Source organism: Falco naumanni, chromosome 4 (genome assembly GCF_017639655.2).
Source record: "Falco naumanni isolate bFalNau1 chromosome 4, bFalNau1.pat, whole genome shotgun sequence".
In the NCBI taxonomy this organism is placed as follows: domain Eukaryota; kingdom Metazoa; phylum Chordata; class Aves; order Falconiformes; family Falconidae; genus Falco; species Falco naumanni.
The window spans coordinates 66,146,026-66,173,364 of NC_054057.1; the positions used below are offsets into that span (position 1 = coordinate 66,146,026).

General features: G+C 66.4%; 1 protein-coding gene across 5 annotated transcripts in view; it reads left to right on the forward strand.

Moving 5' to 3' along the window:
* NFIC (nuclear factor I C) overlaps nucleotides 1–25,833 on the forward strand; it is a 41,318-nt gene extending 15,485 nt beyond the window's left edge. For 2 of the 5 annotated variants that reach the window (XM_040590580.1, XM_040590579.1), the window contains exons 2-11: nucleotides 4,136–4,667; nucleotides 15,231–15,302; nucleotides 15,815–15,889; nucleotides 16,045–16,168; nucleotides 16,379–16,503; nucleotides 18,515–18,643; nucleotides 18,764–18,948; nucleotides 20,545–20,704; nucleotides 22,318–22,403; nucleotides 24,559–25,833. In XM_040590580.1, coding sequence (XP_040446514.1) covers nucleotides 4,136–4,667; nucleotides 15,231–15,302; nucleotides 15,815–15,889; nucleotides 16,045–16,168; nucleotides 16,379–16,503; nucleotides 18,515–18,643; nucleotides 18,764–18,948; nucleotides 20,545–20,704; nucleotides 22,318–22,403; nucleotides 24,559–24,576 — 1,506 coding nt within the window. In that variant the 3' untranslated portion in view covers nucleotides 24,577–25,833. The remainder of the gene's footprint in view (nucleotides 1–4,135; nucleotides 4,668–15,230; nucleotides 15,303–15,814; nucleotides 15,890–16,044; nucleotides 16,169–16,378; nucleotides 16,504–18,514; nucleotides 18,644–18,763; nucleotides 18,949–20,544; nucleotides 20,705–22,317; nucleotides 22,404–24,558) is intronic. The other 3 variants (XM_040590581.1, XM_040590583.1, XM_040590584.1) reach the window with 3 other exon arrangements.
* The last annotated feature ends 1,506 nt before the right edge of the window (nucleotides 25,834–27,339 follow it).

Consider the following 27,339-nt stretch of genomic DNA (forward strand, 5'->3'; position numbering starts at 1 on the left):
AGGGGAAACTGAGGCTGGGGTGAGCAGCAAGTCCCTGCCGTGCCCCTTTCGGGTACCAAGGGTTTGGGATTTTCAGGATTACCGGGATGTCTCGAGCTGCATCCCCCCCTGCCGCCACACCAAGGCTTCCTGTGGGGGCACGGTGCCCAGCGCGGAACTTGCCAGCCCCTGCCTGGGCTCGCACGGCCGCGGGGAGCGGGACCTGGCAGGAGCGTTGGCCATGAGAGCCGGCAGCGGTTTGGAGGTGTGTGGCTGGCTGGCGGGGAGGCTGAGCATCCTTTCATAAAATAAACCCTGTGTGGTCCCTGCAGGGCTGGGATGCAGTGAGGTCGCCCCGCTTTGCTCCCTGCCTGCAGTGGGGATGGCATCTCGCTCCTCCCTGGGGCCATGCTGGTGGGGAGCAAAACCCACTGCCGAGGTGACTAACACCCCCCTGCCCCCCCAACCCCCGTGAAAACTGCTCGGGAATTTCCTGAGGAAATGTTCTTTCATTGGAAAATTCAGGCTGTTTCGCCGAGCCCCACCTGTTTGGCCAAGGAGCTCGAGCGGAGGATGCTCAGATGCCCGGCCAGCCCATGCCGTGGTGCCTGGCCGTGGTGCCCATGCCTGGCACTGTGTCCCTGGGCGACACGGAGCATCGCCCACCATCCCCACGGGGGAAGCAGGTGGCCGAGCAGCTGGGGTACGGAGCCCCAGCACCGGCCAAGCCGCTGAGGACAGGCAGGAGTACGGGGGGAAGCAGTGCCTCAGCTGTGACCCCGCCAGCTCCCCGGCGCCGCTAAAGCCCAGGCTGCCGGAGGAGTTAATCCTGGTACGGCGTGCCTGGCTCCACGCACAGCATCGCTTCTTCCCCTCCCCGCTCCACCGCAGGATTGACACCAGGGCAGAGCCGGGCTTGACCTGTGCCTCAGTTTCCCTTAACAGCATCCGGCGTGAAAAGCCAGCGTCTCACCCGTCTGCTGGAAGGGGGACACGAGGGGCCTCTGTGCCGGGGCCGGCAGCACCCCGACGCAGGCGTGCTCCTCCCTGGGTCACGGGGCTTTACAAGCCTGGGCTGGATGAGGCCCAAGCACAGGCTCTGCTGCCAGATTCCCATCCGGAAATGCCCCGGGAGCAGTCTCGTCTGGGGTATTGCAGCACGTCTCTCCTTCCCAGCCCAGCAAAGGAAAAACAGCAGGAGAAGCACTTAACCAGCCCTTTGCCGGCGCTCCTCGCTGCCGGCTGGGGTGAGGGGGCTGGCGGAGGTCGGGGACAGGGACAGATGGGAAGCGCATCCCTGCCTTTGCTTTCTGAAGCAGAGCTGGGCACGAAGCGGGCCAGTGTCAGCCAGGGCCAGTGTGCCCAGCTGAGGGGCTCGCTGCCCGCACGGTGCCGGCGGCATGGCAGGGATGCAGGGCACAGGGATGGTCCCCAAGTCCTTTAGCTTGTCCCCTCAGCACCCAGCTGCAGCCATCCCACCGGTTGTCCTGGTGCCCCCCGGCTGCCCTCGCCTGGCCCTGCTAAAGCGGCTTAACTCCGCACGGCATCTCGGAGCGGGATAAGCCAGGCGGGAGGGAAAGTTGGCGAGGGGCTGATTGGCTTTCGGTGCAGCTCCCGACCCGCCGTAATCCTTGGGAAGCGGGGCCCGCGGGGGCTTCGGGGGCACTGAGGGCCACAGGGGCTTCTGCGCCCACTGGGGTTTTGAGGGGTCCTCGATGTGGGTCTGAGTAGGATCTGAACATCCTCATCACCGGGGGGAGGGGGGCAAAGCTGGTGCCGCACAGAAACCAGGGCTTGCACTTGCCACCCTCCGGGCACCGAGCATCCCTTGGTCCTCACAGCGAGGGCGAGCAGCACCCGAGGGTGCTGCCACCCCAGCAGGGATGACCTGGGTCTTGCCTGACTTCCCTGCGGTGGTGCCTGGGGTGGCACTGCCCTGCGGGAGGGCAGGGACGGGGACAATGGCGTGGTAGCCCCCAGCCCCAGCCCTGCGGCCAGCCCCGCCGCCGGCTGCCTGGGGAGGGTGGCGGGGCCGGGCAATGGCAGCAATTTGTAGGGCTTGTCTGAATAACTGGCCACCAAGGAAGATCAGCCGCCCACCGCCCCGGCCAAGTATTGTTTTTGGAACTTGCTGCTGCTTTTTTCAGCTCCTGTCTTACTTTTCTTTGACCTTCTTCCCTGATTTAAGACACATGCCCAGCCCTTGCCCAGCTGCACTGAATTAGCGGCTGCTGCTGGGGAGGGAACCAGACCCCTGCGGCCATGCAGGGCTGCAGCCGCCCCAGGAGCAGCCGATGGGGACGGGTCCACCAAGCAGCCCTGGCAGGATGAGTCCCCCAGGCAGGGATGGGTCCCCAGGGCCGGTTTGGGTCTCCACGGGTGGGATGGGTTCCCCAGCAAGGGTCCTGTCCCTTTGTGGGGTGGGGAGGACACCCATGGGGTCACAGCTCTGGTGACACTGGATCCAGAGCAGGGGCTGTCAGCTCCCAGGGGCGGTGGGCTCTGCGCCAGGGTGATGGGTCTGTGCTTGGGGGGGGGGGGGGGGGGCGGGGAGGGGGCGTTAGTGGGGCTGTGCTGGTGGTTGATGCCAGTGGTTGTTGGTGCCGGGGTCTGGGGGCGGGAGGGTCTGTGCTGGAATGGCTGTGCCAGGTCGCAGTGGGGTCTGTCTGGGGATACTGGTGCAGGCGATGGCAGGGGCTGTGCTGAGGGACCCCTGTGGGCTGCCCGGGGGGGTTGTGCCGGGGGAGCTGGTCTGGGTCTTGCAGGGGCTGGTTTGGGGTTAGTGGGGTCTGTGCTGGGCTCGGGGCTGGGTGGGAATTCGTGGGGTCTGTACGGGTTGGTGCCTGCTGCGAGCCTGCTGCGGGGGACACTGTTCCCTCCAAGCAGGGTCACTTTGGGACACAGCTGCTTCGGCCAGGGAATGGCGTCGCTGCCCTGGGATGAGCGAGGCCAGCCGCTGTCTCCAGAGCCACTCGCCCCGTCCCACTGCCAGGGCTTCTTCCTCCTGCAGCTCTTGCCTGCGACTGCCTCCTGGGTCCCCCCCCAGAGCAGCACCCACCCTTGGCACCGTCCCTGCTGGAAGGGTGCCCACCCCCGGGCACGGCCCTGCGAACCAGGGCTGCAGCGTGGCGCTGGGGGCTGCCACAGCCACCCCCTGCCCGGCCCTGGCAGCCTGCGGTGGGACTGAGCACCGAGCTGGGCTTCCCCCTCCACATCATCACCTGTCAGGAGGGACCCCACGGGCCAAATCCTGCCCTCGGGGACCAGCTCGCTGCCACCCCGGCCACGCACAGGGATGCCTGGCCCTCTCCCTGCTCTTTTCCAAGCCGTGCCACTCCTTGCTGGGAAGGCTTCTGACACCTCTCTGTGCCACGGGTGGGTTGTGCCCCCTCCTCCCCCCCCAGCCAGGAAGCACTGATTTTCCAAACTGGGAAAAAAAAAAAAGGGATGTGGGAAGGAGGGGCCGTGGAGGGGGGATGCATTTTCCTTGTTTTCTTTTGGGGCCAGACTCATCCAGCAGCGTTCACCAAATGGAAAAAGGCAGTCAGAGCACGCCTTGTGCACTGGGCCAGGCGCCAGCTACTGGGCTGGCCACAACTGGGGCAAACTGGGGGAGTTTCCCGCTGGTCCGGAGGGAGCGGAGAGGTCCAAGGCACCCGCAGCCCCTGCAGGAGCAGCCAGCATGCTGGGGGTGTGGGGGACCCGTCCCTTGGGTGCTGCGGTCTGGCAGCGCCTGGCACTGGCACGGCAGCTCTGGCAGGCGCCACGGCAGGTGGGATTCCTGTGCCGGTCGGGAACAGATCCTGGCACACGTGGGTGGGATGGGGAGAGGGTCTGGGTGCTGGGGAGGCGGCGTGCCTTGCGCAATGCCTGCCCCTTCGTGGCAGTGCCGGTTGTCCCAGCACCCCACAGCAGGTTATTGCCTGGGAGAATTGCAGTCGGTGGGATTTGTGGGGGGCTGCTGGGAACGGGGGGATCCCGCTGTGTGGGGAGCAGTTCCCTGCCCCTGGCGAGCACCTGCATCTGCCACGTCCCTTCCACCTGGTTGTGCTGGGATGCAGCCCAGTGGGGGTGTCCCTGGTGGGTCCTGATGGGGTCCCCAGCCGTGCCGGGGTGGGTTTGCCAGGAGTGACCGCCTGTCCCTCTGCTCCCGCAGGATGAGTTCCACCCCTTCATCGAGGCGCTGCTCCCCCACGTCCGGGCCTTCGCCTACACCTGGTTCAACCTGCAGGCCCGCAAGCGCAAGTACTTCAAGAAGCACGAGAAGAGGATGACGAAGGATGAGGAGAGGGCAGTGAAGGATGAGCTGCTGAGTGAGAAGCCAGAGGTGAAGCAGAAATGGGCCTCGCGCCTCCTGGCCAAGCTGCGCAAGGACATCCGGCCCGAGTGCCGCGAGGACTTCGTGCTCTCCATCACGGGCAAGAAGCCCTCGTGCTGCGTCCTCTCCAACCCCGACCAGAAGGGGAAGATGCGCCGCATCGATTGCCTGCGGCAGGCGGACAAGGTGTGGCGGCTGGACCTGGTCATGGTCATCCTCTTCAAAGGGATCCCGCTGGAGAGCACCGACGGCGAGCGCCTGGTCAAGTCGGGCCAGTGCACCAACCCCATCCTCTGCGTCCAGCCCCACCACATCAGCGTCTCTGTCAAGGAGCTTGACCTCTACCTGGCTTACTTCGTCCGTGAGAGAGGTGGGTGTGCTGCTCGTGCCAGGATACCCCCCCGCCAGAGCCAGCTCCCGGAGCTTTCCCGTCCCCCCATCTCCAATCCCCTCTGCTCCAGTGTCTGTCCCATCCCCGGCTCCGGCTCGGGGACACCACTTGGGGACACAATCCCTGCTGCAGACCTGAGCTGCTGCCCATGCGGGTGCCCCCCACCCTGCCTACGTGGCCCCTCTCCCCCAGCTGGGATGGATCCTGCCTGCCCCGGGAGGCGTGTGCCAGGGAGGCGAGTGGTCCCTGAGGATGCTTCTGGCTGTGGGCATCGCCAGAGCGGGGTCTTGGGGGGGTTAACCCCGCACCCCACGCTTGCCCATCGTGGCTGCCTGTGCCAGCAGCCAGGTGAGGAGCGGGTGGGCAGTGTGAGCAGGGAGGGGACAGCCTGTTCCCAGCACGTGTGTCCCCCGGGCTGGACCTGGGAGTCATCCAGCAGTGCCAGTTTGCTGTGGGCCGTGGTCCCAGCCCCTTGCCCAGCAGGTGACCGAGGTGGGGACAGGAGCAGCCGAGGCTGGCTGGGGAAGGGGCAGCGGTAACACCAGCGGAGGCAAACCCCAGCAGCTCCTGCTGTGCAGTGAGGAGATGCTGCTCCCCTGCCCTTCACCTTCCTGGGGGTCCCATGGACCCACTGGGAGAACTGGACTGGTTTCACTACAGCAAGGGAGGGAGGTCAGACCCACTCTAGAAACCTTGGTGATCAACAGAGGGAAACTGAGGCACAGGGGGCAGGGCAGACGGTGGCTTCCAGGCTCAGAGGATTAGATCCCTAATCCATTGTCCTCTCCACTGGCTCACGCCACCTCCCCGCGTGTCGGGAAGGGGAAGCTCATAGTAACTCGGGTCGGATCTTAACAGGCAGGTTTGCCATCCCCAGCTGGTGACATGCTGGTGCGAACACCCTCCTGGCAGCTGGGGTCCCCCACAGACCCCAACATCCCCAGGCTGGTGAGGAGCCCAGGGAGATGCTGTGTGGTCCCCATGGGCGAGGCTGGGGCTGTTTCTCAGGAATGGTGCAGAGCCAGGGGGGTCTGTGACACGCAGCCCCGAAGGGTGGTTGAGGGGTTCACAGCCCCTCCACGGCCAGGCCAGGCTGCCCAGGGATGCCAGGACGAGGGTGTTGGTCCCCTCCTGGCAGCAACCCCCTGCCCACAGCCAGCACTGGGTGATGCCCCCCAGCCCTGCTTTCCAGCCCTGTGAGCCTGTCCGCATGGACACCACGGCGGGGGGAGCGTGGGGCTGGTGGCTGCTTGCCCAGCACTGGCTGGGGCCCAGGGACGGATAGTGACACCACGGAGGGCACCGCGGTGCCGGCAATCCCAACAAAAGGGGTGCCAGCGCCATGACTCATGGTGGGCACAGGCAGCTGGACACAGCTCTGCCTCTGCCTGGTTGCCAGTGGGATACACTGGGTGTCAGTGGGGAAACTGAGGCACTGTGCTCCCCGGCAGGACACCGGGGGGACCACCGAGCCCTCGGGGCTTTGGGGAAAAGCAGGGCACAGCCTCTGCCGGCAGATAGCTGGGGCCGGATCCTGCCCCAGGGCCCAGTTGGGACCCTGGGTGGGTGGGAGGCACAGGCAAAGAGCGGGGGATGTGCACGTGTGCATTCACACACGTGTGTGCAGCCAGGACCTGCCTGCCCAGCCGTGTCTCCTGACATGTGCACACGCGTGGTGCTGGCACGTGGCTTGCCTGCTCAGAGGCAGGATGGGGCCCAATGGTGCCTGGCACCACCGTTTCCCACCGGCGCACTGGGAATGATGGGTGCTGTGCTGGGGATAGGGGGGGCCCAGGCACTGGCTGGGCGGGGGGGGCATGAGTGCAGGGGGGGGCAGCAGCTGCTGGGCAGGGTAGGGGGTTGTTGTGTACTGGGCTGAGTCTTAGCCATGCTGAGCTGAACTGGGATGGGGTACTGGGCTGATCTGGGGTGCTCTAAGCTGCGCTGAGGGCAGCCTGTACTGGCTGAGATGGGGGTGCTGCGTACTGGTTTGGAGTGGGGGCACCCTGCGCTGGCTTGGCTAGAGGTATAGTGTCACACAGGGCTGGAGGTACCCTGTACTGGGCTGGACTGGGAGCCCTGCAGTGGCCATGGTGACAGCAGGGACCAGGACCCCCACTGCAGCCGTGATGGGGTGCCGCATTGGGGTGCCCGTGCTGGCGGGTTCCCTGGCTGTGCCGCAGCTGGTGGGTGTCCCCAGGGAGGGGGCTGCCCCCTGCCACCCCCCACCAGCGACCTTGACCCCAGCGTCTGGGTCCCCAGCAGCCGCAGTCACCTGACTGTCTAATTGGGAACACAGCGGCTGTAAATACTCTCTGATAAGGCCTGGCAGCCTCTCACTTTCCCTGTTAAGGTCGCTCTGTGCCCCGGTTAAGGGGGACCGGGACGGGCTGGCGGACCACCTGCGCCAGGGGTGGGACCCCGCAGGGTGCTGCAGGATGCTGGGTGCTGCGGCGGGGCAGGCACTTGCCATTGCCCCAGCCCACTGCGAGCGCTTTCTGTGGGGCTGTGGGTAGCGAGGGGTTATCCAGCCTGCCGCGTCGGTGGGGAAACTGAGGCAGGGAGGGACGCTGGGGCTGACCGCAGCAGTGGGAGCCTGCGCTGGGTGGCCAGGCTGGGTGATGGTGCCACTGGTGATGCGCTGGGCATCCCCACGGCCTCTCGCACGCTGCCTGCTCCCTCCTGCTGCTCGCTCCCGCTCGCTCTGGCGCGCTTTCCCCTTCCACACATCTCGCCCTGCAGCCAGCCCCCCCCGCCCCAGCAGCCCCAAAGGGTCTGGGGGTGAGCGGGAGCAGGCTGGGGGGGATCTCACCCACGCAGGGCCCCCCTGGCCAGACATCTCCGGCTCCCTGCAGTCCCCGCGGCCCCCCATTATCAGGCCGGAGCACGTGGGCTCCTGCTCCCCCGCCTACGCCTGGCCCGTTTCGCTGGTGTCAGCACAATTTCCCAGCCGCTGCTCTGGCAACGCCGGGGAGGGGGGGGTGGCGGAGGAGCCCCCGGCCCTGCTCGCCCCACTGGGGGTCGGGGGCAGCCTAGGGGGGAGGCTGAGCTCCCGGGTCTGCCCCCCCCCCCAGGACCAATGCCAAGGGCCAGCTCTGCCTCTCGGCTTTTTCTTGGCCCCCGTCCCTCTGCCTGACGAGCCGCCTGGCTTTCCATGCCCCCCGCTGCACGTGGGGAAACTGAGGCAGGAGCGATGCCAGGCTGGGAGGAGGCCCCGTCACAGCCCCGCTGGCCCTGGGGGTCTCCCGTGGGGTGCAGGGGAGTGCTGGGTCCTGGGTCTGCCCCTCAGTGCTCGGCAGCGCAGCACCGACCCCCTGCGCACCCTGCTCCGCACCGGTGGCCCCTGGTACCCCTGTGGGCAGGGTGGGCTGCTGGTCCAGCGCAGGATGGGTGCAGGGCTGGGTGGTGGGCTGGGAGCAGGGCTAGGAGCAGGACTGGGTGCTGGATGCGAGCAGGGCTGGGTGCAGGGCTGTGCTGTGCACACCGCAGTGGGGGAGGGGATGGCGCTGCAGCCCTGAGCTGGGTGTGCAGCGGGGGGGGGGGGGGGGGGGGGGGGGGGCTGGGGGGGGGAGCTCGGAGGTCGCTGGTGAAAGTCAAAAGCATTGCAGTAAAATGGTAATCAATCTCCCCAGTCGATGGTGCCAGGACCTTCGAAGCATTACAGAGAAATTCCTCCCAGCAGCTCCCAACGGCAGCAGCCAGTCTGGGGGGGGATGAGCCCCCCTCCCTGCACCCTCACGTCAGTGCTCCACACCTCCGTGGGTGCCCCTCCCTGCGCCCTCACCCTTGTGTCTCCATCCCTGCATACCCATCCCTCTGCACCCATTCCTGCATCCCACAACCCTGGACCCCCATCCCTGCATCCCCATCCTGCCATCACCCATCTCAGACAAGCTCCAGGAACTGGGGGAGGCAGGATGAGGCCAGTCCTGGCCCCTTGCACCTTTGGGGTGCTCTGGGGCTGGCAGGGACCCCGCAGCTGCTGTGCTCGGTAGGGTGGGGGGGACACGGCTCTGCCCTGCAGTGAGCTTCCCCTGGCAGTGCCTGGCGGCTGAGCCCCCCCTCCAGGGCTGTGGAGGGTGGGAGCAGATGGGTGCCCGGGGCAAGCAGGCGGTGGGCCCCAGGGTGTCATCCTGCTCCCAGCACCCCCGGCACGCTGCCGCGTGCAGCCGACTGTGCCGCTGGCGGTGGATGGCACCCCGGGGGGAGGCAGGGACCTCCACGCCGTGCCAGCATCTGCGTCTCCCACTGCCTGGCAGACCCTTATCTCCCCTCACCAGCCTCGCCGCTGGCTGCGGCGCGAGGCAGATGGCACCAATCTGCCAGGGAGCCCGTGCCAGGGCTCTCGTCCCAAGCGCGCCTGCCGGCCGTGCCAGGCCAGCCATGCCAAACGTCTGCGCGGTCCCTCCAGATGGAGGAGCAGGCATTTCCCCGGGCAGCGCCGCTCCATCGGCCCCCGCACAAATATTTATCGGCGGGGTCGCCCGGAGATTGATGGGGTGCACAATATTTGGGCTCTGCCGTTCGCAGAGCTGGGTACCGGTGGGCGGGCAGGCCGGAGAACCCCCCCAGCACACAGATAAACACGTGCAAACCCCCCTCCCGCTCCAGGTATCTCTCTGCTTCCAGCCAAACAGCCGGGGGCGGCGGGCTGGAGGGGGGCGAGATAGGCAGAGCCTGGTGGGTCCAGGAGGAAAGACCCCCACCCTGGGAGAGGGCGCAAGGGTGCGAGACATCAGAGAGTCGACAAGGACCGGGTTCCAGCCCCCGAGAGCGGCGTGCCGCAGAGGTGGGGCGCAGAGGGGCTGACCAGGGTGCAGTGACCCCAGCCATCCCCCTCCCCTGCGGTGGCACTGCCCGGGGGACCCGCCAGCCCCGTGCCCGGCCCTGGTGCGAACCCAGCAGTGGCAGCAGCCGCGGTTTCGGCATGCTGGCGCTTTCTAGATCGATGTGCCGGTGACCTTGGGGAGGTCAGGGCTTCCCCGACTCTCCCGCAGTGCGCCGAGCCGGCGGCGTGCCGGAGCAGGCCGGCTTCCCCGCAGTGCCCAGCTGGCAGGGGGCAGCCCCGGCCCCGTGTCACCAGTGAAGCGAGTTGCCCCGTGCTCAGCCCCACGGCCTCGGCGAGCTGTGCCCGCTGGGTGCTGCATCCCTGGTGCCGGGGTGCGGGGGCGAGGGGCCGGAGCAGTTCCCCATGCTCCGATGAATAAAAGATGAGCGAGCTCCGTCTCGCAAGCACCTGCTGTCCCCCGCCTTTGCCACCCGCCGTCCCCCCGTGCTGGCAAGCGCCGTGCCCTCCTTGGGGCCACAGTTGCCACCTTGGCCGGGCGCCCGCCTCCGTGCCGTGCTGGCAAGGGACAGCTGGGGTGGCAGATGCCTGTGGCACTCCCTCCCACCAGTGGCTGCGGGCATGGAGGGGGGAACAGACGCCGCCAAGCCCCCCAGGTGCTACTGTGCTCCTGAGCTGGGCTGGCACCACCAGCTGGGGCCTGGGGTCCCCTGCCACGCTGGCCCCCGTGCCGGGGTCTTGGGTAGCCCCGGGGAGGGCTGGAATGTGCCCTACACCAGCCTTGTGTGGCCTCAGACCTCAGCCCTGGGGCAGGAGGTGCCCGCAGTGTACTGGGAGCTATGCATAGTGTACTGGGAACTATGTACAGTGTACTGGGAGCTATGCATAGTGTACTGGGAGCTATGCCTGTGGCTGGGGGTGGGTGGGGAGGGCCGTGGGACTCTGAGGGGGGGCTGGGCTGTGCCGTAGGGCTGGGCTGTGCCGTGGGGCCGTGTAATGCTGCAGGAGCGTGCCGCGCCGTGGGGCTGTGCTGTGCATGGGGCTGGGGCTGGTGGGGCAGCGAGACGGTGGCAGGTGCCGGCAGCTGCCCAGGGCCAGCAGGGCAGGCAGGGGGCCAGGCCTGGGACCCTCTGGCTGCACCTGCAGAGCTGGAGTGCCCCCCCACCCCCCATCTCCCTTCTCCTTCCTCCTGCCCTTCTGCCCTCCTGCCCCTCTTCCGATCTTCCTCCTGCCTTCCCTCCCTCCACCCTGTCAGCTCTTTCCCTCTACCCTTACTTTCATTTTCTTCCTCCTTTTGTTCTTTTGTTCTCTTTTTACTTTTCCTTTTTCCTTTCGTCCCTTTCCCTTTCTCTCCACTTTTCACATCTTCTTTCTCTCTTTCTTTCTCCCCCTTTCCTTTCTCTCTGCCACCCGCCTCCCCTCTCCCCATCCCCTCCCAGCAGCTGCACCCCCTGGGTGCCCCCAGCCTGGCGCGCAGGGGCTGGGTGCCAGCACCCCGCTGGGGGGAAGACATCCTGGGGGGGGACGCAGGGGGGGGCTCAGCCGTCCCTTTGTCCACCCCGCTCCTGCCCGTCCCTTTGTCCGCTGCCATCTGTCCCCGCTCGCCTCCGCGGGCGCCGGCAGCCCTGGCCGTGGCCCAGGCCTGGCAGGACCGAGCGAGGGGGCGGCCGCACCGCCTGCCTGGGGGGGTTCCCCCCCTGCTCCCCGCGCCGCCCGGGGTCAGCCGAGGACAAACCCTCTCGCAGGCCGGCCAACACGCTCGCGCCGCCCCAGCCTCCCCCCGGGCCAGCTGGCCACGGGCGGCAAACGTGGCAGCAGCGGGGTGCACACCCCCCCCCGCCACCTCGGGGGTGCCGCCAGCCAGCACCTCCCCGGGGGTCTGCTTTGCGGGGGGAGGACAAGCTGCCCCCCCCCCTCCGCAGCGTTGGCTGCCTGGCAGAGCTGAGACCTGGCAAACTCATCTCACCCCCCGGCAGCAGCGCAGGCAGGGCGCGGGGCGGGGGGGGAGGCTGAAGGGGGAGCAGGGGGTTATAAAGAGCTGAGGAGGGGTCCGTGCCCCCTGGCACGCCGGCTGAGCCGGGATTTACCTGGCACACACGGCGTTTCTCGGGGTATTATATAAAGTAGGTTACACAAGCGGGTCTGTTCCGGGTTTTACGTAAGGGCCACCCCAGCGGGACAGGCAGAGCCGCTGGAGGCCAGTGGGGCCATCGTGGGACGGGGGGGGGCTGGGGGCTGTCAGAGAGGGCCCCCCCCCCCAGTCACAGCTTCGCCCACCCCTAGGCCTTGCAGTGTTGCCGCTGCCCCAGAGCACTCAGGCTCGCAGGTCCCCTGGCGTCCCCCGGCCCTGCAGGCTGTTCACTCTGGGCCCTAGTGACGCCTGCGGGGGGGGGGACACCAGCTGGAGGCGCGGGGGGGAGCTGAGTGTTGCTGCTGGGGCTGCGGCACCACCGAGGGAGAGGCAGGGGGGCAGTTCCCCAGGCCCCAGGGGAAACTGAGGCACAGGGCAGAAGCCTGCAGGCAGCGGGGCGAAGCCGTCTGCCATCTCCTGCGCTGTCACTGGGGGAGGAGGAGGGAAGGTGCTACCCTGGCTGGGGGGCCTGGGCCGCGCACGCCGGCCCCAGCAGCTCTGCCAGCCCCCAGCATCCTCCAGCCTCTGCGCCTGCGCCCCACGCTGCTGCCGGTAACACCGTGCCCTGTTACCGTCAGTGCTCAGGCACAGAGCCAGGGCTCTCCCGTAGCTGCGCCAGCCCCAGGAGGGCACCTGACCTGCAGGGACCCCCCCTCCAGGGCCAGCCCTGCTGCCCGGGGGTCGTTCCCACGCGCCGAAGCTGCGGGCAGGGAGTCACCGTGGGGCCGGCGGCACCCTGCCAGCCGTCGGGGCCAGGGTGCCGGGGATCCATAATTCAATGGGTGGCATCGGTCCAGGCTGCCAGCGCGGCCGAGAGCCCAGGCAGCCCTCGCCCCCCCCCCAGGCACACACTTTGCTATTTTTAAAAGCAATTGGATCTACCTGTTTGGGCACCGAGTGCTCTCCCTCTCTACACCCAGGGGGGGACCCCAGCACTGAGCCCCCTGCCCCTGGGCTGCCTGCAGCGCGGCAGCAGGGTCCCCCCATCACACCCTGGGGGGTGGGGAGGGCACAGGACGCCCCCATTAATGAGGCTGGGGGGCACGGGGCGCTTGTCCAGCTTCTTTCGCCCTCTCAGTGTGGCCGAGCCACTCGTTGGGTGCTGGATTCGGTGCCCCCCCGCCCCGAAAGGTCCCTCGGGGGGAGCGAGGCTGTGGTGGGAGCCCAGTGATCCCTTCGCCATTTTAGTGCGCGCTGGCCGGCCGCAGGCAGCCGTCACATGGCGGTGAGAGCAGAGTTTGGCCCAGCCACGCTGCACCGGAGGAGGCAGCCAGAAATCCGCTGGCGAGCTCACCCGGCCCAGCCACGAGGATCGCCGGCAGCTGGGGGGGTACCGAGCCCGCGGCCCCCCCATCCTCACACCCACATGCCTCCATCAGCGGGGACACGAGGGTGCGAGGAGGGCACGGTCCTGCTGCCGCGGTCCTGCTGCCAAACTTCGGAGCTGGGGAAGGTCCCTGGTGCTCCTGGGGGTGCCGTGGCCAGGATCGGGGTGCTCAGGCTGGGGGGGAGACCCCTGGCGTGTGCCCCCCTACCCGGAGCAGGGGTGGCATCAGTGGTGCTGGGTCAGGGTGATGCTGGTGGGAGGGTGTGGGGACACTGAGGGGGGTGGGGGGGTACCCAGGGCGGGCACGTGGCTCTGCTGGGGGCTCTGGGGGAACAGGCGCCAGGCTGGGGGGCTCTGGGGGGAGCAAAGGGCTGTGCCAGGTGTCCCAGGGGGGAGCAAGGGTCCCATCTGGGGGTGAGGAGGGGTCCGTGCAGGGCATCTCAGGGCGAGCAGGGTCCGCCCAGGGTGCCTCAGGGCGAGCAAGCATGGGAGGTCCCGTGGGCCAAGCCGAGGGCCACACGGGGCACCTTGGTGGCCACCAGCTGGGCGCACAGCCTGGGGGCTTCCCAGTGGCTGGGCACCCCTGGGGCCATCCTGGAGGCAAGTGGGGGGCCGGGGAGCCCCAAGGCAATGGTGGGGAGGGGGGGAGCCGGGGAATTGGGCCGGCCTCAGGGCTGTAACCGCAAGACACCGCCCCGTGCCTTGGCCGGGCTCCATCGCTAACCACTTCCAGAGCCGCTGCGAGATTTGTTGTTTTAAGAGGCAAGGAGGGGCCGTGTCCGGCCGCGCGGTGCCCGCGGGCGCGCAGGGGGTCCCTGCCCCGCTCGCCCCCTCCCCAGCTCGCTCCTGCCCCACTCGCTCCCACCGCCCGCTCCCGCACGCTTGGGCCTGTGACGCCTTTCAAAATGGGGTGGGGGGGGGGGGGGGGGGGGGGGGGGGAAGGAAGAAAAAAGAAAAATGGAGAGAAGGGGGGGAAAAAACCACCCGCGCCCATCGCCGGGGGAATCTCTGCTCCCTAAGATGGCTGCCTGGGGGAAGCCCAGCGCACGGGCAAGTGGGCACGGGGCTGGCTGGCAGCGGGCTCGGCGGTGGGGCGGGATGCCATGGGGCCGCCGGCACCGACGGGCTGCCAGGCCGGCACGGGGAAGGGGTGGGGAGGAACGCCAGCAACTGGGGAGGGAGACAAAATGGCTGCATGCAACGTCAACGTCAAGCGGCCCGGCGGGTGGCGCGGGTGGCACGCAGGGGTGGCACGGCAGGGGGTGGCGGGGGTCCGCTGCCCGCCTGGCTCAGCGTGGCCCACCAAGAATAACAACCCGGGGAGCTGAGCGTGGCTGCGGGGCGGGGGACGGGGGGAGAGAAGGGTGGGAAAAAGGAAAGGAAGGGAAGAAAGCCCCCCGTCGCGGCAGGCGGGCTGGCAGCGGCGGCCGCACTGTTTTGACGGTGGTGTTTGGATTGTCGCGGCCCTTTCCCGGCATCAGCCAAAGCTGCGAAAGAGCCATGCCGTAGGCCACGTGGTGGGAGGAGGAGGATGAGGATGGAGGAGCGGGAGGAAGGACGAGGAAGAGAGGGGGAAGTACGTGGCGAAAGTTTTGGAAGGGGTTTGGGAGCAGCTGGGTGAGGGGCGCGCAGCCGAGCCCACACCGGGGTGAAGGATGCTCCTGAGCATGGCTCAGGCACCTGTGGGGCATGGAGAGCCAAGGGTGCGCTGGCTGTGCCGTGCCGTGCCACGCTGTGCCACGCTGTGCCATGCCATGCTGTGCCATGCCATGCTGTGCCATGCTGTGCCATGCCGTGCTGTGCCGTGCCGTGCCGTGCCAGGGTGCACTGGTGCTGCTGAGCTCAGCATCCTGGCCCGGTTATTTTTAGCTGAGATGGAGTGGGGGCAGCGGGGGCTTCAAGGATCGGAGCGGGTGCTGCGCGGGGGCCCTGCTGCCCACCCGCAGATGGGATGAGGGGCCACGGGGTGACAAGGGCAATGCCTGCCCGTGGTGACCTGCCCAGTGGCACAGGGATGGGACGCAGCAGGGGCTGGACGGAGGAAAGGAGGCAGGATGCCGGTGTGGGGTTGTCCCTGTTCCTGTCCCCAGCGGGGAGGCTGCAGGGAGGGACACTTGGTGGCTCTTCCCCAGCAGCTGGGGACATGCCGGCTCGGTCGTGGTCCTCCTTCGGGGTGGGAGCCTCAGTGTGTGTCCCCAGCAGAGCCCCGAGGGAGGCTGCCGGGACCGTTAACCAGCAGGTGCCCCCCACTTGTACCGGCGGCGGGGGGCTCACCCCTCTGGTGTTTTCCTCTTGCAGACGCAGAGCAGAGCAGCAGCCCCCGGACGGGCATCGGCTCGGACCAGGAGGACAGCAAACCCATCACGCTGGGTGAGCAGCAGCGGGTCGGGCTTGGCCAAGGGGTCAAGGGACACCTGAGCCCGTCTCCAGGGTCCCTGCTGCAGAGGCAGCCCCCTCGGCAGGCAGTCATACCTCCTGTGCTGGTGCCACCAGCTCTGGTGCCCCCCAGCCCCAGCCATGAGCTGGGCACGGCCTCAGCATCATCCCACGGCTGGCAGAGCCCTGCTGGGACCATGTCGTGTGGCAACAGGAGCTGCCCTGAGGGACCCAGGGTGCGGGTGCAGCCCCCAGCCCTGCTGGCGCTCTCAGCCGCAGGGAAACTGAGGCACAAACAGCCCCAGGGTGTCTGCAGCAGAGGGGACCTGTCAGGGTGGTCCCTTGCTGGAGGAGGGCAGTGGAGCCAAGCTGGCTGAGGTGGGGTGGGTGGCATTACGGGGGATTTGGGGACGTTGGGGTGTCCTCAAGCATAGCCACAAGACAATGCAGGGCAGGAGGGGTGGTCCTTCCCCTCTCTCCAGCACTTTCTCCTCTCTTCTCTGCAGATTCAACAGACTTCCAGGAAAGCTTTGTCACCTCGGGGGTGTTCAGCGTCACCGAGCTCATCCAGGTGTCCCGAAGTGAGTGCCACCATGATGCCACCCCCCTCACCCTGCAGCTGCCTGGGCACAGCAGCATCCCAACAGCTCCCCTGTCCCATCTGTGGGCTGGGGCTCCCCTCCCTGCCGGGCGGGGGCAATGCCGGGCCCCCCCTGATCCCCCTCTCTCCCTGCAGCGCCGGTGGTGACAGGCACGGGGCCAAACTTCTCCCTGGGGGAGCTGCAGGGCCACCTGGCCTATGACCTGAACCCCTCCAGCACCGGCATGAGGAGGACGCTGCCCAGCACCTCATCCAGCGGGTAGGTGCCACCACGGTGATGCTGGGGCAATGCTGGGGCGATGCTGGGGTGATGCCGGGGCGATGCTGGGGTGATGCGGGGGTGATGCTGGGGCGACACTGGGGCCAGCCCAAGCAAGGCCATGGGCCACTGGCCGTCTTGCCACGGGGGAGGCAGGGGGCAGGCCGGATCCTGACGCGGGCTGGTGCTGATCCCTTCCCTGCTCCCCAGGAGCAAACGGCACAAGTCGGGGTCCATGGAGGATGACATCGACACCAGCCCAGGCGGCGAGTACTACACCTCCTCCAACTCCCCCACCAGCAGCAGCCGCAACTGGACAGAAGACATGGAAGGGGGTAGGTGCCTCCCTATAGGGGCCTCCCTGTAGGGGCCCTCCGGCTGCTATAGGGCCCCCGGCCAGCTCACCAGTTCCAGATATCCCCTGTGAAAGCTCAGGCACTCTCTCTGAGCCGTGGGTTTGCTATAGGGCCCTCAGGTCAAAGCACAAGTTAGCTATAGGTGCTGTGGTGTTGCTATAGTGTCCCCAGCCAGTCACTGCTCCTCAGTGGGGGCTGTGGCGTTGCTGTACAGCCCCCCGTCAAGGCACAGGCTCTATAGGTGCTGTGGGTTTGCTACAGAGCTGCCCATTAAGTCACAGGCTCTCTATAGATGCTGTGGTATTGCTATAGGGCCCCTCTGCTTGGGCACAGGCTCTCTATAGGTGCCATGGTGTTGAAATAGGGCCCCCTGATTGAGGCACCAGGCTCCCCATAGGTGTCCAGGTGTCACTGTACCCCCCCTGCATTTAGACACAGGGTCTCTATAGATGCCACAGTGTTGCTACAGGACACCCCCCCCCCCCCCATTTAGGCCGAGGCTCTCTCTGTAGGTGCTCTCTATAGGGCCAGCCCGGTGCCCCAGCTGCATGCCGGCGTCTCCCAGCCCCATGGTGGCTGCTGGCGCTATGGACAGCTTTCTTTCTCGCTTGGCTTTTTTTCCCTTTCCTGTCTAGACAGCCCCAATTAGCTGTTCATTAAGAAAAGGGGGGGGGGGCTGGGCTAATTAAAGCGATGCTGCGGGGCTGGCACAGCGGCTCCCACGCCCCGGGGTGCCTTCACAGGGCTGTAGGCGAAGGAGCCGCTGTCTTTCTCCCCCTTTGGCTCTTACCCTGCACCCCAGCAGTGGGGCAGGACCTGGCTCCCCAGCCCTGCCAGAGCCTGGGAGATGCTGGCTGGGGGGCTGGGGGCACCGATCCTCTCGGAAGGGGACTCGGGGAAATCAGGTCGTGCCCCAGGACGGTGCCCCATATGTGCTGGGGACTGTGCCCCATCCTGCCCCGTGGGCTGGTACCACAGGGGGCAGGTGGGAGGGCAGGAGGGTCCTGGGGGCAGACCCAGCACCCTCCCCGAAGCGTTGCATGTAGGCATTGAGCCATGCAGGGGTGTCCCTGTCCCCTGCCTGATCCGGGGCAGCGGCAAGGGAGGGCAGCGGGGGGTGCTGAGCCGCGGCGGCGGGGGGTTATGGCAATCCCGTACGGGATGTTCTGGGAAATCCTCCTAACCGCCGGCTGAGAAGGGGCTAAACCCATTACCAGGCCTGGGCCAAATGGCCGGGGCTAAAGCCACGGTGGCGGGGGATTAACGTGCCTGCCGCCCCCTCCCACTCCGCGTCTGGGGCTCGCAGGGTGCTGGGGGGCTGCGCGTCAGGTCGCTGAAGGGGTCACCCCCCAAGCCAGCACCTTTCTGCCTCCCTGCGAGCTCCTCGTGCTGGCAGGACGCGGCCCCCAGCCCTGGGGTGCCAGGGGAGGTCTGTGCCCGGTGGGGGCTGCAGGGCGATGGGACCCCCTGGGGGCCCCCACCTCTGCACATAGTGTGGGGTGGGCACACACACAGAGAGCTGCCTGCGCTTGTGTACACGCACCCATGCACTTGCATGCACAGCTGTGCACACAGACACACGCGCACGCCTGCACATGTGTGTGCATGTACACACACTCGCACAGGCGCACACAGTCGTGCTGCTGCATGCACATGGAGGTGTGCACACACTCGTGCACACCTGTATGCTGGTGCACGCACACGTGTGCATGTGCACAGCTGCGGTACCCCCCGGGAGGTGCCCACACACGTGCACACCCTCCTGAACCCACACGCACACAGAGGTGTGCACCCACATGCGCGCTCACACCCACGTGCCCTCCCTGTGCCCAGCCTGTCCCCAGGGTGCCCCTTGTCCCAGGAACGAGTGCCCCAACCCTGGGCCAGGCTGGCAGCAGCCACGGGACTACGGGGTCCCGCAGCAGGTGCCAGAGCATGACGCTGTCCCCTGTGGGTGCCAGGGTGTGACGCCGTCCCCTGCTTTCCCCAGGCATCTCCCCCACCGTGAAGAAGACGGAGATGGACAAGTCTCCCTTCAACAGCCCATCACCCCAGGACTCCTCGCCCCGGCTGAGCAGCTTCACGCAGCACCACCGTCCCGTCATCGCGGTGCACAGCGGTGAGTGTCCCGGTGGGGAAACCGAGGCACGGTGTGGGCGGGTGAGCATTGTGAGGGACTGGGGCAGCGGCTAGCTGGCAGTGACACCAGTGGGTCCCCCCCTTCCGCTCTCCCCCACAGGTATCGCTCGAAGCCCGCACCCGTCGTCTGCGCTGCATTTCCCCACCACCTCCATCCTCCCCCAGACGGCCTCCACCTACTTCCCCCACACGGCCATTCGGTACCCGCCTCATCTCAACCCGCAGGACCCGCTGAAAGATCTCGTCTCGCTGGCCTGCGACCCGTCCAACCAGCAGCCCGGACCGGTAAGGATCCGGCCCCATCCCTCCATCCCATCACTGACCTCGCCGTGCGGCACCGGGGGCTGCTGCCAGCTGGGCTGCCAGAGGGGCATCCCCTGGATCATCTGCCGCCACCGCCGTCACCACCACCACCACCGCCGCCGCATGTGGGGGGTTCGGGGTGCTCCAATGGCACCCATGTGCCAGCACCCAGCCTGGTAGGGGGTTCCTACCGCCGTGGCTGGGGCCAAGCAGCTCCAGCCAGTGCCTTGCGTTGGTTCGGGAGCGCCGCTGCGCCTGGTCAGTGTTGGCACCTCATTTCTCCGGTGATGAAGGTGCCGTCCCTTGGCTTAGCACTGGGCGCCGCCTCATAGGGGAGACAGGGCGGTGGGTGCCAGGGCTGAGCCGTCACCTGGGGCTGGGGGTGTCTTGTGGGAGCAGGGCATCCAGCAAGGGAAGTGTGATCATCGCCAAAGAGCCACCATCCACCAGCGTGCCTGCTGGGCGCTGTGTGCCCTGTCTGCCCACGCAGCCGGCTGGTGACCCATCAGCCCACCACTGCGCCATGTCCCCAGTGTCCCCACAGGGGTGGCAGGGCCACCCCATGCAGCTGTGTGCCTTCCCTCACCCCAGCACCCCACACACCCAGCACCCCATGCACCCAGCAACCTGTGCACCCCATGCACCCAACACTCCCCCACAGCACCCAGTGCAACCAGCACCCCATGCACCCAGCAACCCATGCACCCCATGCACCCAACACTCCCCCACAGCACCCAGTGCACCCAGCAACCCATGCACCCCATGCACCCAACACTCCCCCACAGCACCCAGTGCACCCAGCACCCCATGCACCCAGCACCCCTTGTACCCAGCAACCTGTGCACCCACCACCCACCAACCCATGCACTCAGCACCCTGCGCACCCAGCACCCCACACCCAGCACCCAGTGCTTGCAGCACCCTGCGCAAGTCACCCCACACACCCAGCACCCCCAGGCTCCCTTTGTACCCAAAGCTGGGGGCCAGGGGTGACTGCATTGCTGCTCCTGTGCCCTCACCCCGCTCCCCAGTTGCAGAGGGTCTTGGGGACCCCCTCTGAGCTCTGCTTATCACCCGCCTGCTGCCCCTCACTGGCAAGGCCCAATGGTGGGGTGAGGGGCACGGCTGCTCATCCCCTGCGCAGGGGCTCGGTGTGGGGCTGGCAGAGATGGCGTTCGGAGCAGCCCCCTGCCCGGCTGGGCATGGGGGGCTGGTACAGGGACCTTTGAAGGCTGGTGTCGCGCCAGCACCGTGGAGTACCCCCATCCCCGCAGGTGAGCGCTTCCCACCGCCGCAGCGAGGGGGGCACAGCGCCCCAGCTCCGGCACGCGCCACTACGGGGTATGCCCCCCCCCCCAGCTCCCCCCCAGCCCCCCCTGCACCGCCGTGATTTCCCTTGTTTGCCAGCGCCGACCGTTCAGGGCTGCTCTGAGACCCACCAAACTCGTGTCAGCGGTGAGGGATGCTGCGCAGCCGTGCCGGGCAGCACCGGGGGCTCACCGGGCCGGCACTGCCGGTGCTGCGGGTGCTTCCTAATGGCTTGTGCTGTTTGTTTTTCTGTCTGTGTTGTGTCCCCAGTTAAATGGAAGTGGTCAAGTGAAAGTGCCCAGCCACTACCTGCCCACGCAGATGCTGGCGCCGCCACCTCCCCCCGGCATGCCCCGCTTGGCCGTCTCTCCTGACACCAAATCCACCACGACAACTACCGAGGGAGGGACGACCTCACCGACATCACCCAGTAAGCACCCCGCGGCGCCCACCCCTCTCCCCGGCTGTCTCACAGCCCCCCCCAGGTCCCCCCGTCTCGGTGCTGCTGGGGGGCTGTTGGCGGAGGTGGCCACCCTGCAGCCGGGGAGAGGGCGGCAGCCGGCACGCAATGAGTTTGCTGGGTCTCAGGCAGGTCAGAGCGGGCAGGGTTTGGGCAGGCAGCTCTTGTGTCCCCCAAGCCAGGGGGTCCCGTGCTGGTCCCAGGGACCAGCCTGAGCCCCGCGACCCTCTGAGACGGCCAGGGGAGCGGGAGCGGAGCCACGGCGGGGCTCCCCCCAGCTGATGGCCTGCCCAAACACCCCCGGCGCGGACAGGGCTTCTGGGGGAGGCTGTCGCCTCTCCATGCCTCAGTTTCCCCGCCAGCTGGTGGGAGCGGTGCTGCCGGTGACACGGGGACCAGCTGGCATGGGTATGGTGCTGGGGGCAGCGTGCCTGCCTGTGCCACATGGGGTCCCTGGCGCTGGGGATGCCGATCTGGTCGGGGGCTGTGAAGCGATGCGGGTGCAAGGACTGCGTGCAGGACCCCCGGAGCCCTTGGCAGGAGGTGCCTGGGTGGCCTTCGTTAGCAGCAGTGGCTGACAAGCTCATCCCCCTCCACTCCACCTCGGGGGGCTTCAGCGCCTTGGCCAGGAGGATTTTGGGGCGCTGGGCTCCAGGGCTGCAGGCGGGAGACACTGGTGTCATCCCCATGCTGACATCAGGGCGCGTGCCACATTGGTGGGACACTGTGCCATCGCTGCACTCCACGAAGGTGTTGTCCCTGTCCCTGTCCCGCTGTACCCCCGGGACACCTCCTGGTACGCCAGGAGGCTGCCAGGTCCTCACAGGGTCAAGCCCTGCCCGGGGGCACCGTCCCCGGGGGACAGGCCACGGCTGGGTGCCACCAGCCGGCTGATGGGTGTCAAAGATATGTGGCGTGAAGAAGTCAAAGCTGATCTGGAGGGGAGAGCTTGGGGTGGCGTGGCCTGGCCGGTGACAGGGCCACGGCCACAGGGAGGGACTGGACAGTGCCAGTCCCCCCCCAGGCTCAGGGATGGATGCACACCAGGGGGACACTGGCTGTCGCCAAGGGGCGCAGAGGCCATGTGGCAGCTCTGAACCCCCCGTGCCCCCCAGAATCACCCTGCCTCCGAAGGCGCTGAGCCCAGGAGCTCAGTGGGGCCGGGGGTCCCACTGCTGGACCCTCAGCTGCAGGGTAGAGGTGGCAGGGGGTGACACGGCCAAGTGGAGCTGGTGGCTCCCATCGCACTCACCCCACGGCAGCTCCGGTCAGGAAGCTGCAGGGGCTGGCACAGCAGCCGAGCACCCGTCTGTGCCTGCACCGTGGGGTGTCTCGCCCCCCAGCCTGCCGTCACCCCGAAGCCACCCCACCAGCAGGACGCAGGCACAGGTGGCACCGCCCGGGGCGCAGCATCCCTGGCCTCCACTCGCCTGCTGCCGGGGCACAGCCAGGGATGTCGCCTGGCCCCGGGTGCCTGGGACGCCTGTCCCAGCAGTGCCAGCCAGCTGGCCGGGTTTGGCCCCGGGGGGGACGATGGCAGTGCCGCCGGCAGCCCCGTTAATGAGCTCTCGTTTGTTCCCCAGCCTACTCTGCACCAGGCACGCCCCCTGCGAACCGTTCCTTCGTGGGATTAGGACCAAGGGATCCTGGGAGTATCTATCAGGCACAGGTGAGAGCGGGGATGCTGCTGGGGGGACCCTCCTGCCCTCGCCCTGGGCACCGCCGCCGTGGCATCGTCGTGGGCATCGCCGCCGTGGGCACGGCTGTTGCGGGTGTCGCCGTCATGGGTATTGCTGCCATGGGAGTCCCCACCATGGCATTGTTGTCGTGGTATCGCCACTGTGGGTATTGCCACTGTGGCTGTTGGATGGCCATCTCCACCGTGGCATCGCTGCCATGGGCATCACCGCCATGGGCATGGTTGTTGTGGGCATCACTGCCACGGGCATCGCCACTATGGGCATAGCTGCCATGGGCGTTGCTACTGTGGGCATTGCTGTTGTGGGCATTGCCACTGTGGGCATTGCTGTTGTGGGCATTTCTGCCTTGACATCGCTGCTGTGGGCATTGCCACCGTGGGGCATTGCCGCTGGGGCATCCCCGCCATGGGCATTGCCACCCTGCACCCTGTGCCAGGGCCGTGGGCACTGCTGTTGGCTCGGGGCCACCCAGGGTCTCCCAGGGCAGAGGGAGGTCCCCACTGTGCCCATGCCTGGCACCTTGCCCTCTTCTTGCCATGCTCCAGCTGTGCCCACCTGGCACCGTGGCACAGCAGGGCTGCCCGGATGCCCGCAGCATCCCCAAGCGAGCGGCACTGGGGCCGTGTGCCCCCTCTCCAGGTGGGCTTGGACACCCTGCTCTCACCTAACTACACCCGCCGGCTGCTCCAGTCGCAGCAGGATGCAGCGTGCACCTTTCCAGGGGCTTTTCATTAGTCCTGGGTATTTTTTAGCTGGTAGTTCGTGAGCCAGTGCCAGCGCCGTGGGCAGTGCCGCGGGACCGGGGTAGGGGTGCCAGCACCTTGCCTCACTTGTGGTGTGAGTTGGCCGGCCTCAGCGGTGCCGGCGGGGGAGCTCTGGAAGGCTGCAGCCCTGCCTGGCCAGTGACACCAGTGCCGGGGCAGCGGGATGGGGGTGTGGATGGCGCCGTGCTGGGGGAACCCCAGGGTGCAGCACCCGCAGGGTCGAGTACTGAGGGCACTGAGCTGTGCCATGGGGCACCCAAGGGTGCTGTGCTGTGCCAGGGTGCAAGCACCCAGGAGCCGTGAGCCACTGTGCTGTAGGGCACCCAAGGGTGCTGTGCTGTGGCAGGATGTGAGCACCCAGGAACCGTGAGCCACTGTGCTGTAGGGCACCCAAGGGTGCTGTGCTGTGGCAGGATGTGAGCACTCAGGCAGTGTGAGCCACTGTGCTGTGGGGTACCCAAGGGTGCTGTGCCGTGCCAGGGTGCGAGTACTCAGGGACTGTGAGCTGTGCTGTGGGGCACCCAAGGGTGCTGTGCTGTGCCAGAGTCCAAGCACCTGGGGACCGTGAGCTGGGACACCCAAGGCTGCTGTGCCATTGAAGGGGGAAAACACGGGGGGCCCAGCTCTGATTGCAGGTGCCCACCCTGCCTCAGTTTCCCCAGTTCTACATGTGGGGTGGGGACCCCAAGGACTTTGGGGGCAGCTCTGGGAGAGTCTCTGGGGAGCAGGGTGCTGGGGCCCCTGCACCCCCTACCCCCTGGGGGTCACGGCCACTGAAAGCCCCAGGACCTCAGGGTCCCTGTCTCTGTCCCTGTGTGTGAGTAGTTGGTCACACCTGAGGGGGCCTCCCCAGGGCTCAGGGACCTCTGCATAGGGAAACTGAGGCACAGGGGAACTGAAGCGGGGATGGGTAGCTGAGACCTGCTGCTCTCGGGTCATGTGTGGCGGGGCCGGGAAGGGTTAAGGGAAGCGGCGGCCCCGAGCTGTCTCGTTGCCAACGGAAACCAGACATGAGGTAATCGGATATGAACTTGAACTTGGGGCTGGGGGGTGGGAAGACAATGGGAGGGTGGCAGGGGGCCACCCCACAAGGTCCCCGGCCCTGCCACCCCCCTAACCCATCCCCAAGTGGGACCGTTCCCTGGGGAGCATCACTTCGGCTGTGGAGGTGCAGAGGGACTGGCCACCAAGGGGAACGCTGGTGGCTCTGGTGCAGAGGACTGGCGAACTCAGCATAGGGATGGGGACACCAGCCCGGTGGAGGGCAGCAAGGGTGGCAGCGTGGGGACAGCTGTCCTGGTGCAGGGGACACTGTGTGGCACGGGGCACTAACGCCAGCCTCTCTCTTCTCTCCCGGCAGTCCTGGTACCTGGGATAACCACCGCCGTGCCGCCCCTTCGCCTCCCTTCTCCTCTGCTTTAGGCACCCCTGGAGGAACATCCCCGTCCCCGAGCACCAGGCCCAGCCTTGCGGTGACGACGGAGAGCGTGGACTCACAACGATGATGATGATGACGACGACGACGATGACGACGACGACGACGACGACGACAAGCAAAACCCACACCCGAAGGAAAGAGCGAGGGAAAGGAAGAAGGAAAAGGGTCAAACTTTTTTAAAAAGGAAGAAAAAAAAAATACAAACAAAACAACAACCCATCCCAGGAGGACCTTCCCCCAACCCCAACCCGGCGATGCGCCAGAAAACAAAGAAACAAAAAAAACAAGAAAAAAAACACTATTATTTGCCCCGTCAGCCGGCGCCGCGCTGAGACCTGACACAACTCGTGCCAGCAATGCCTCCCGGAGTGGCAGCGGGGCTGCGGCGCCAGAGCCCTGCCGGCTGCTCACCGGAGGGTCGGATATGCAAACGGCTCTTGACTCTCATTCTTGCCTCTATGTGAGTAGAAAAGATCCCCCCCCGCCACCCCCCGGCCCCACACAGACTCTCGGGGGGCCCCAGGGCCGAGGTGGGGTGCAGCGGGGTGGGGGTCACCTCCTGCCACCGGTTCCCCATGCGTGCGGCCGCGCTCGCTGTCGGGGCGAGGCGATGCTCCGTGCCGTGAAAGCGCCTTGGGGATGGGTGATGCTGTGCTGGGGTGACACGGTGACATGCGTGGTGGTGACACCGCATGGTGATGCGGTGACGTGGTGGCACAGTGGCACGGTGGCCAGCTCGGCTTGGCACGAGTGGGTGCCACAGGAGGAGGGGGCTCGGGGCCATGGGGGGTGCATGGGCACGGCCAAAGACGGTGGCAGTGGCACCCCGATTCCCACGGGGACACTGCCACCATGGCCCCAGCAGCGCCCGGGCTGCCACCGTCGGGCCAGGGCACTGGTCGCCATCTCTCTGCAATGCCTTCCTTGCCCCCCCAGCCCTGGCCCATGTCCCCACGTGTGTCCCTGTGTCCCCCTGCGTGTCCGTGCGCCGGGGGAGGGTCCGTGGGGCTGTGGAGGGGCGTGCGTCCGTGTGTCTGAGCTATGCATTCCTGTGGACAGGTACCAGGTGGGTGGCGAGGGGAGGGTGCGCTCGTGTTGCACATTTTGTAGGAAATGCACTTTTAAGAGGGAATCGTCAAACAAAAAAGAAAGAAGAAAAGAAAAAAAAAATCACAAAAAAGGAGGAAAGAGGAGGAGGAGGAGGAAGAGGAGAGGAGACAGAGCCCCTGGCACTGGCTTGCCAGGACGGCTGGTTTGGGGTTTTTTGGGTTTTTTTTTTTTTTTTTTAAATACAAAAGGATGGAGAAATGGAGCCTGAGCGAGGGCGAGGGCAGAGCCAGCCCCACAGAGCCCCCGGCCCCGCGTCAAGTGCCTGATCTGCGGTGGGGAGGGGTCTCGGGACCCCCGGAGGAGCCCCCAGCCGGGGCCAGTGCTGGAGGAAGCGTCCGGCCATCCCCGTCCCGCACAATGGCAGCGTGGCCGAGGGGACTTGGGGACGTGGCAGTGCCTTAGAGCAGAGGGACCCATGCAGCGGCCGAGGCGAGGAGGAGGAGGAAGATGACGAAGGCACCCGGCGTCTCCAGCAAGATGGTGGCAGCCGCGGAGGAGACTGGTCCCAGGCGTGTCCCCAAGGGGACCCAGGGAGCCCACGCCCCAGGGACACCCCACGGGTGATGATGGAGAGAAGCCACCATGGGATGTCCAGGAGCAGGGGATGTCACCAAGGCCACAGCCGCCACCCGTCTGTCCCCCTCCCCTGGCACCCAGAGCCGCCCGTGGACCACCGGCATCGCATCCCCCATCCCAGCGGCCCCCCCGCTCCCCCCCGCTTCCCACCCACCCCCCGGGATGGCACAGCGAGGCTGGATCCTGCCTGCCCACGGCACGGCACCGGGGAAAGGGCTGATGCAGGAAATCCCGGGAGACAAAAAAATAATCAAAAAGGACAAGAAAAGGAGAAAACCCACAAAAAAAAAAAAAGAAAAAAAAAAAGAAAACCAACAAAAAAAGCGCTTGGTGGAGAGGGAAACCTGTTGTTTTGTTTTTTTTTTAAAGATCTGAGAAAAGAAACACATAAAAAAAAAAGAAAAAGACAAAAAAAAAAAAAAGACAAATAAACTGCATGGTGCTTTAACAGGATCTGGTGACCTGGCTCAACCCAGCCGCGGATGGCTGATGCTGTGCATGGCAGACTGTATTAACCGGCTCTACCTTCCCCCTTCAGCAAAAGAGAAAAAAGAAAAAAAAAAAAAAAAAAAAAAAAAAAAAGAGGAAAAAAACCCACAAAAAAATTCTGTATAAAAGAAAAAAAAAAGCCGTAAAAAAAAACAAAACAAAAAAACCACGAGAAAAAAAAAAATCCATGTTTTCCTAATTTGCACGAAATTTTATACCACATGATGTGCCTTGCCTTCGAAGACTAAGTATTACCGGACCCGATATCAGTGCGAGGGAGTCGCTGCATGCCCGGGGCTCCCGGGGGGCCGGGGGGGCCGGGGGTGGCTGCCCCCCCCCTCGCCTCCTGCATGGCTTCTTCTCGGCCGGAAAAGTCCCTTTTCTCTCTATTATTAATTATTATTTTTTAACTAATTTTCCCCCTCGGAAACGTCTTCCAGTTGGTAATACCGATGCATCCTCTGCGCCAACACACCGGAATATGCAATAGCCGCTCGGCTGCGCCGGCGAGGGGGGGTCCGGCCAGGG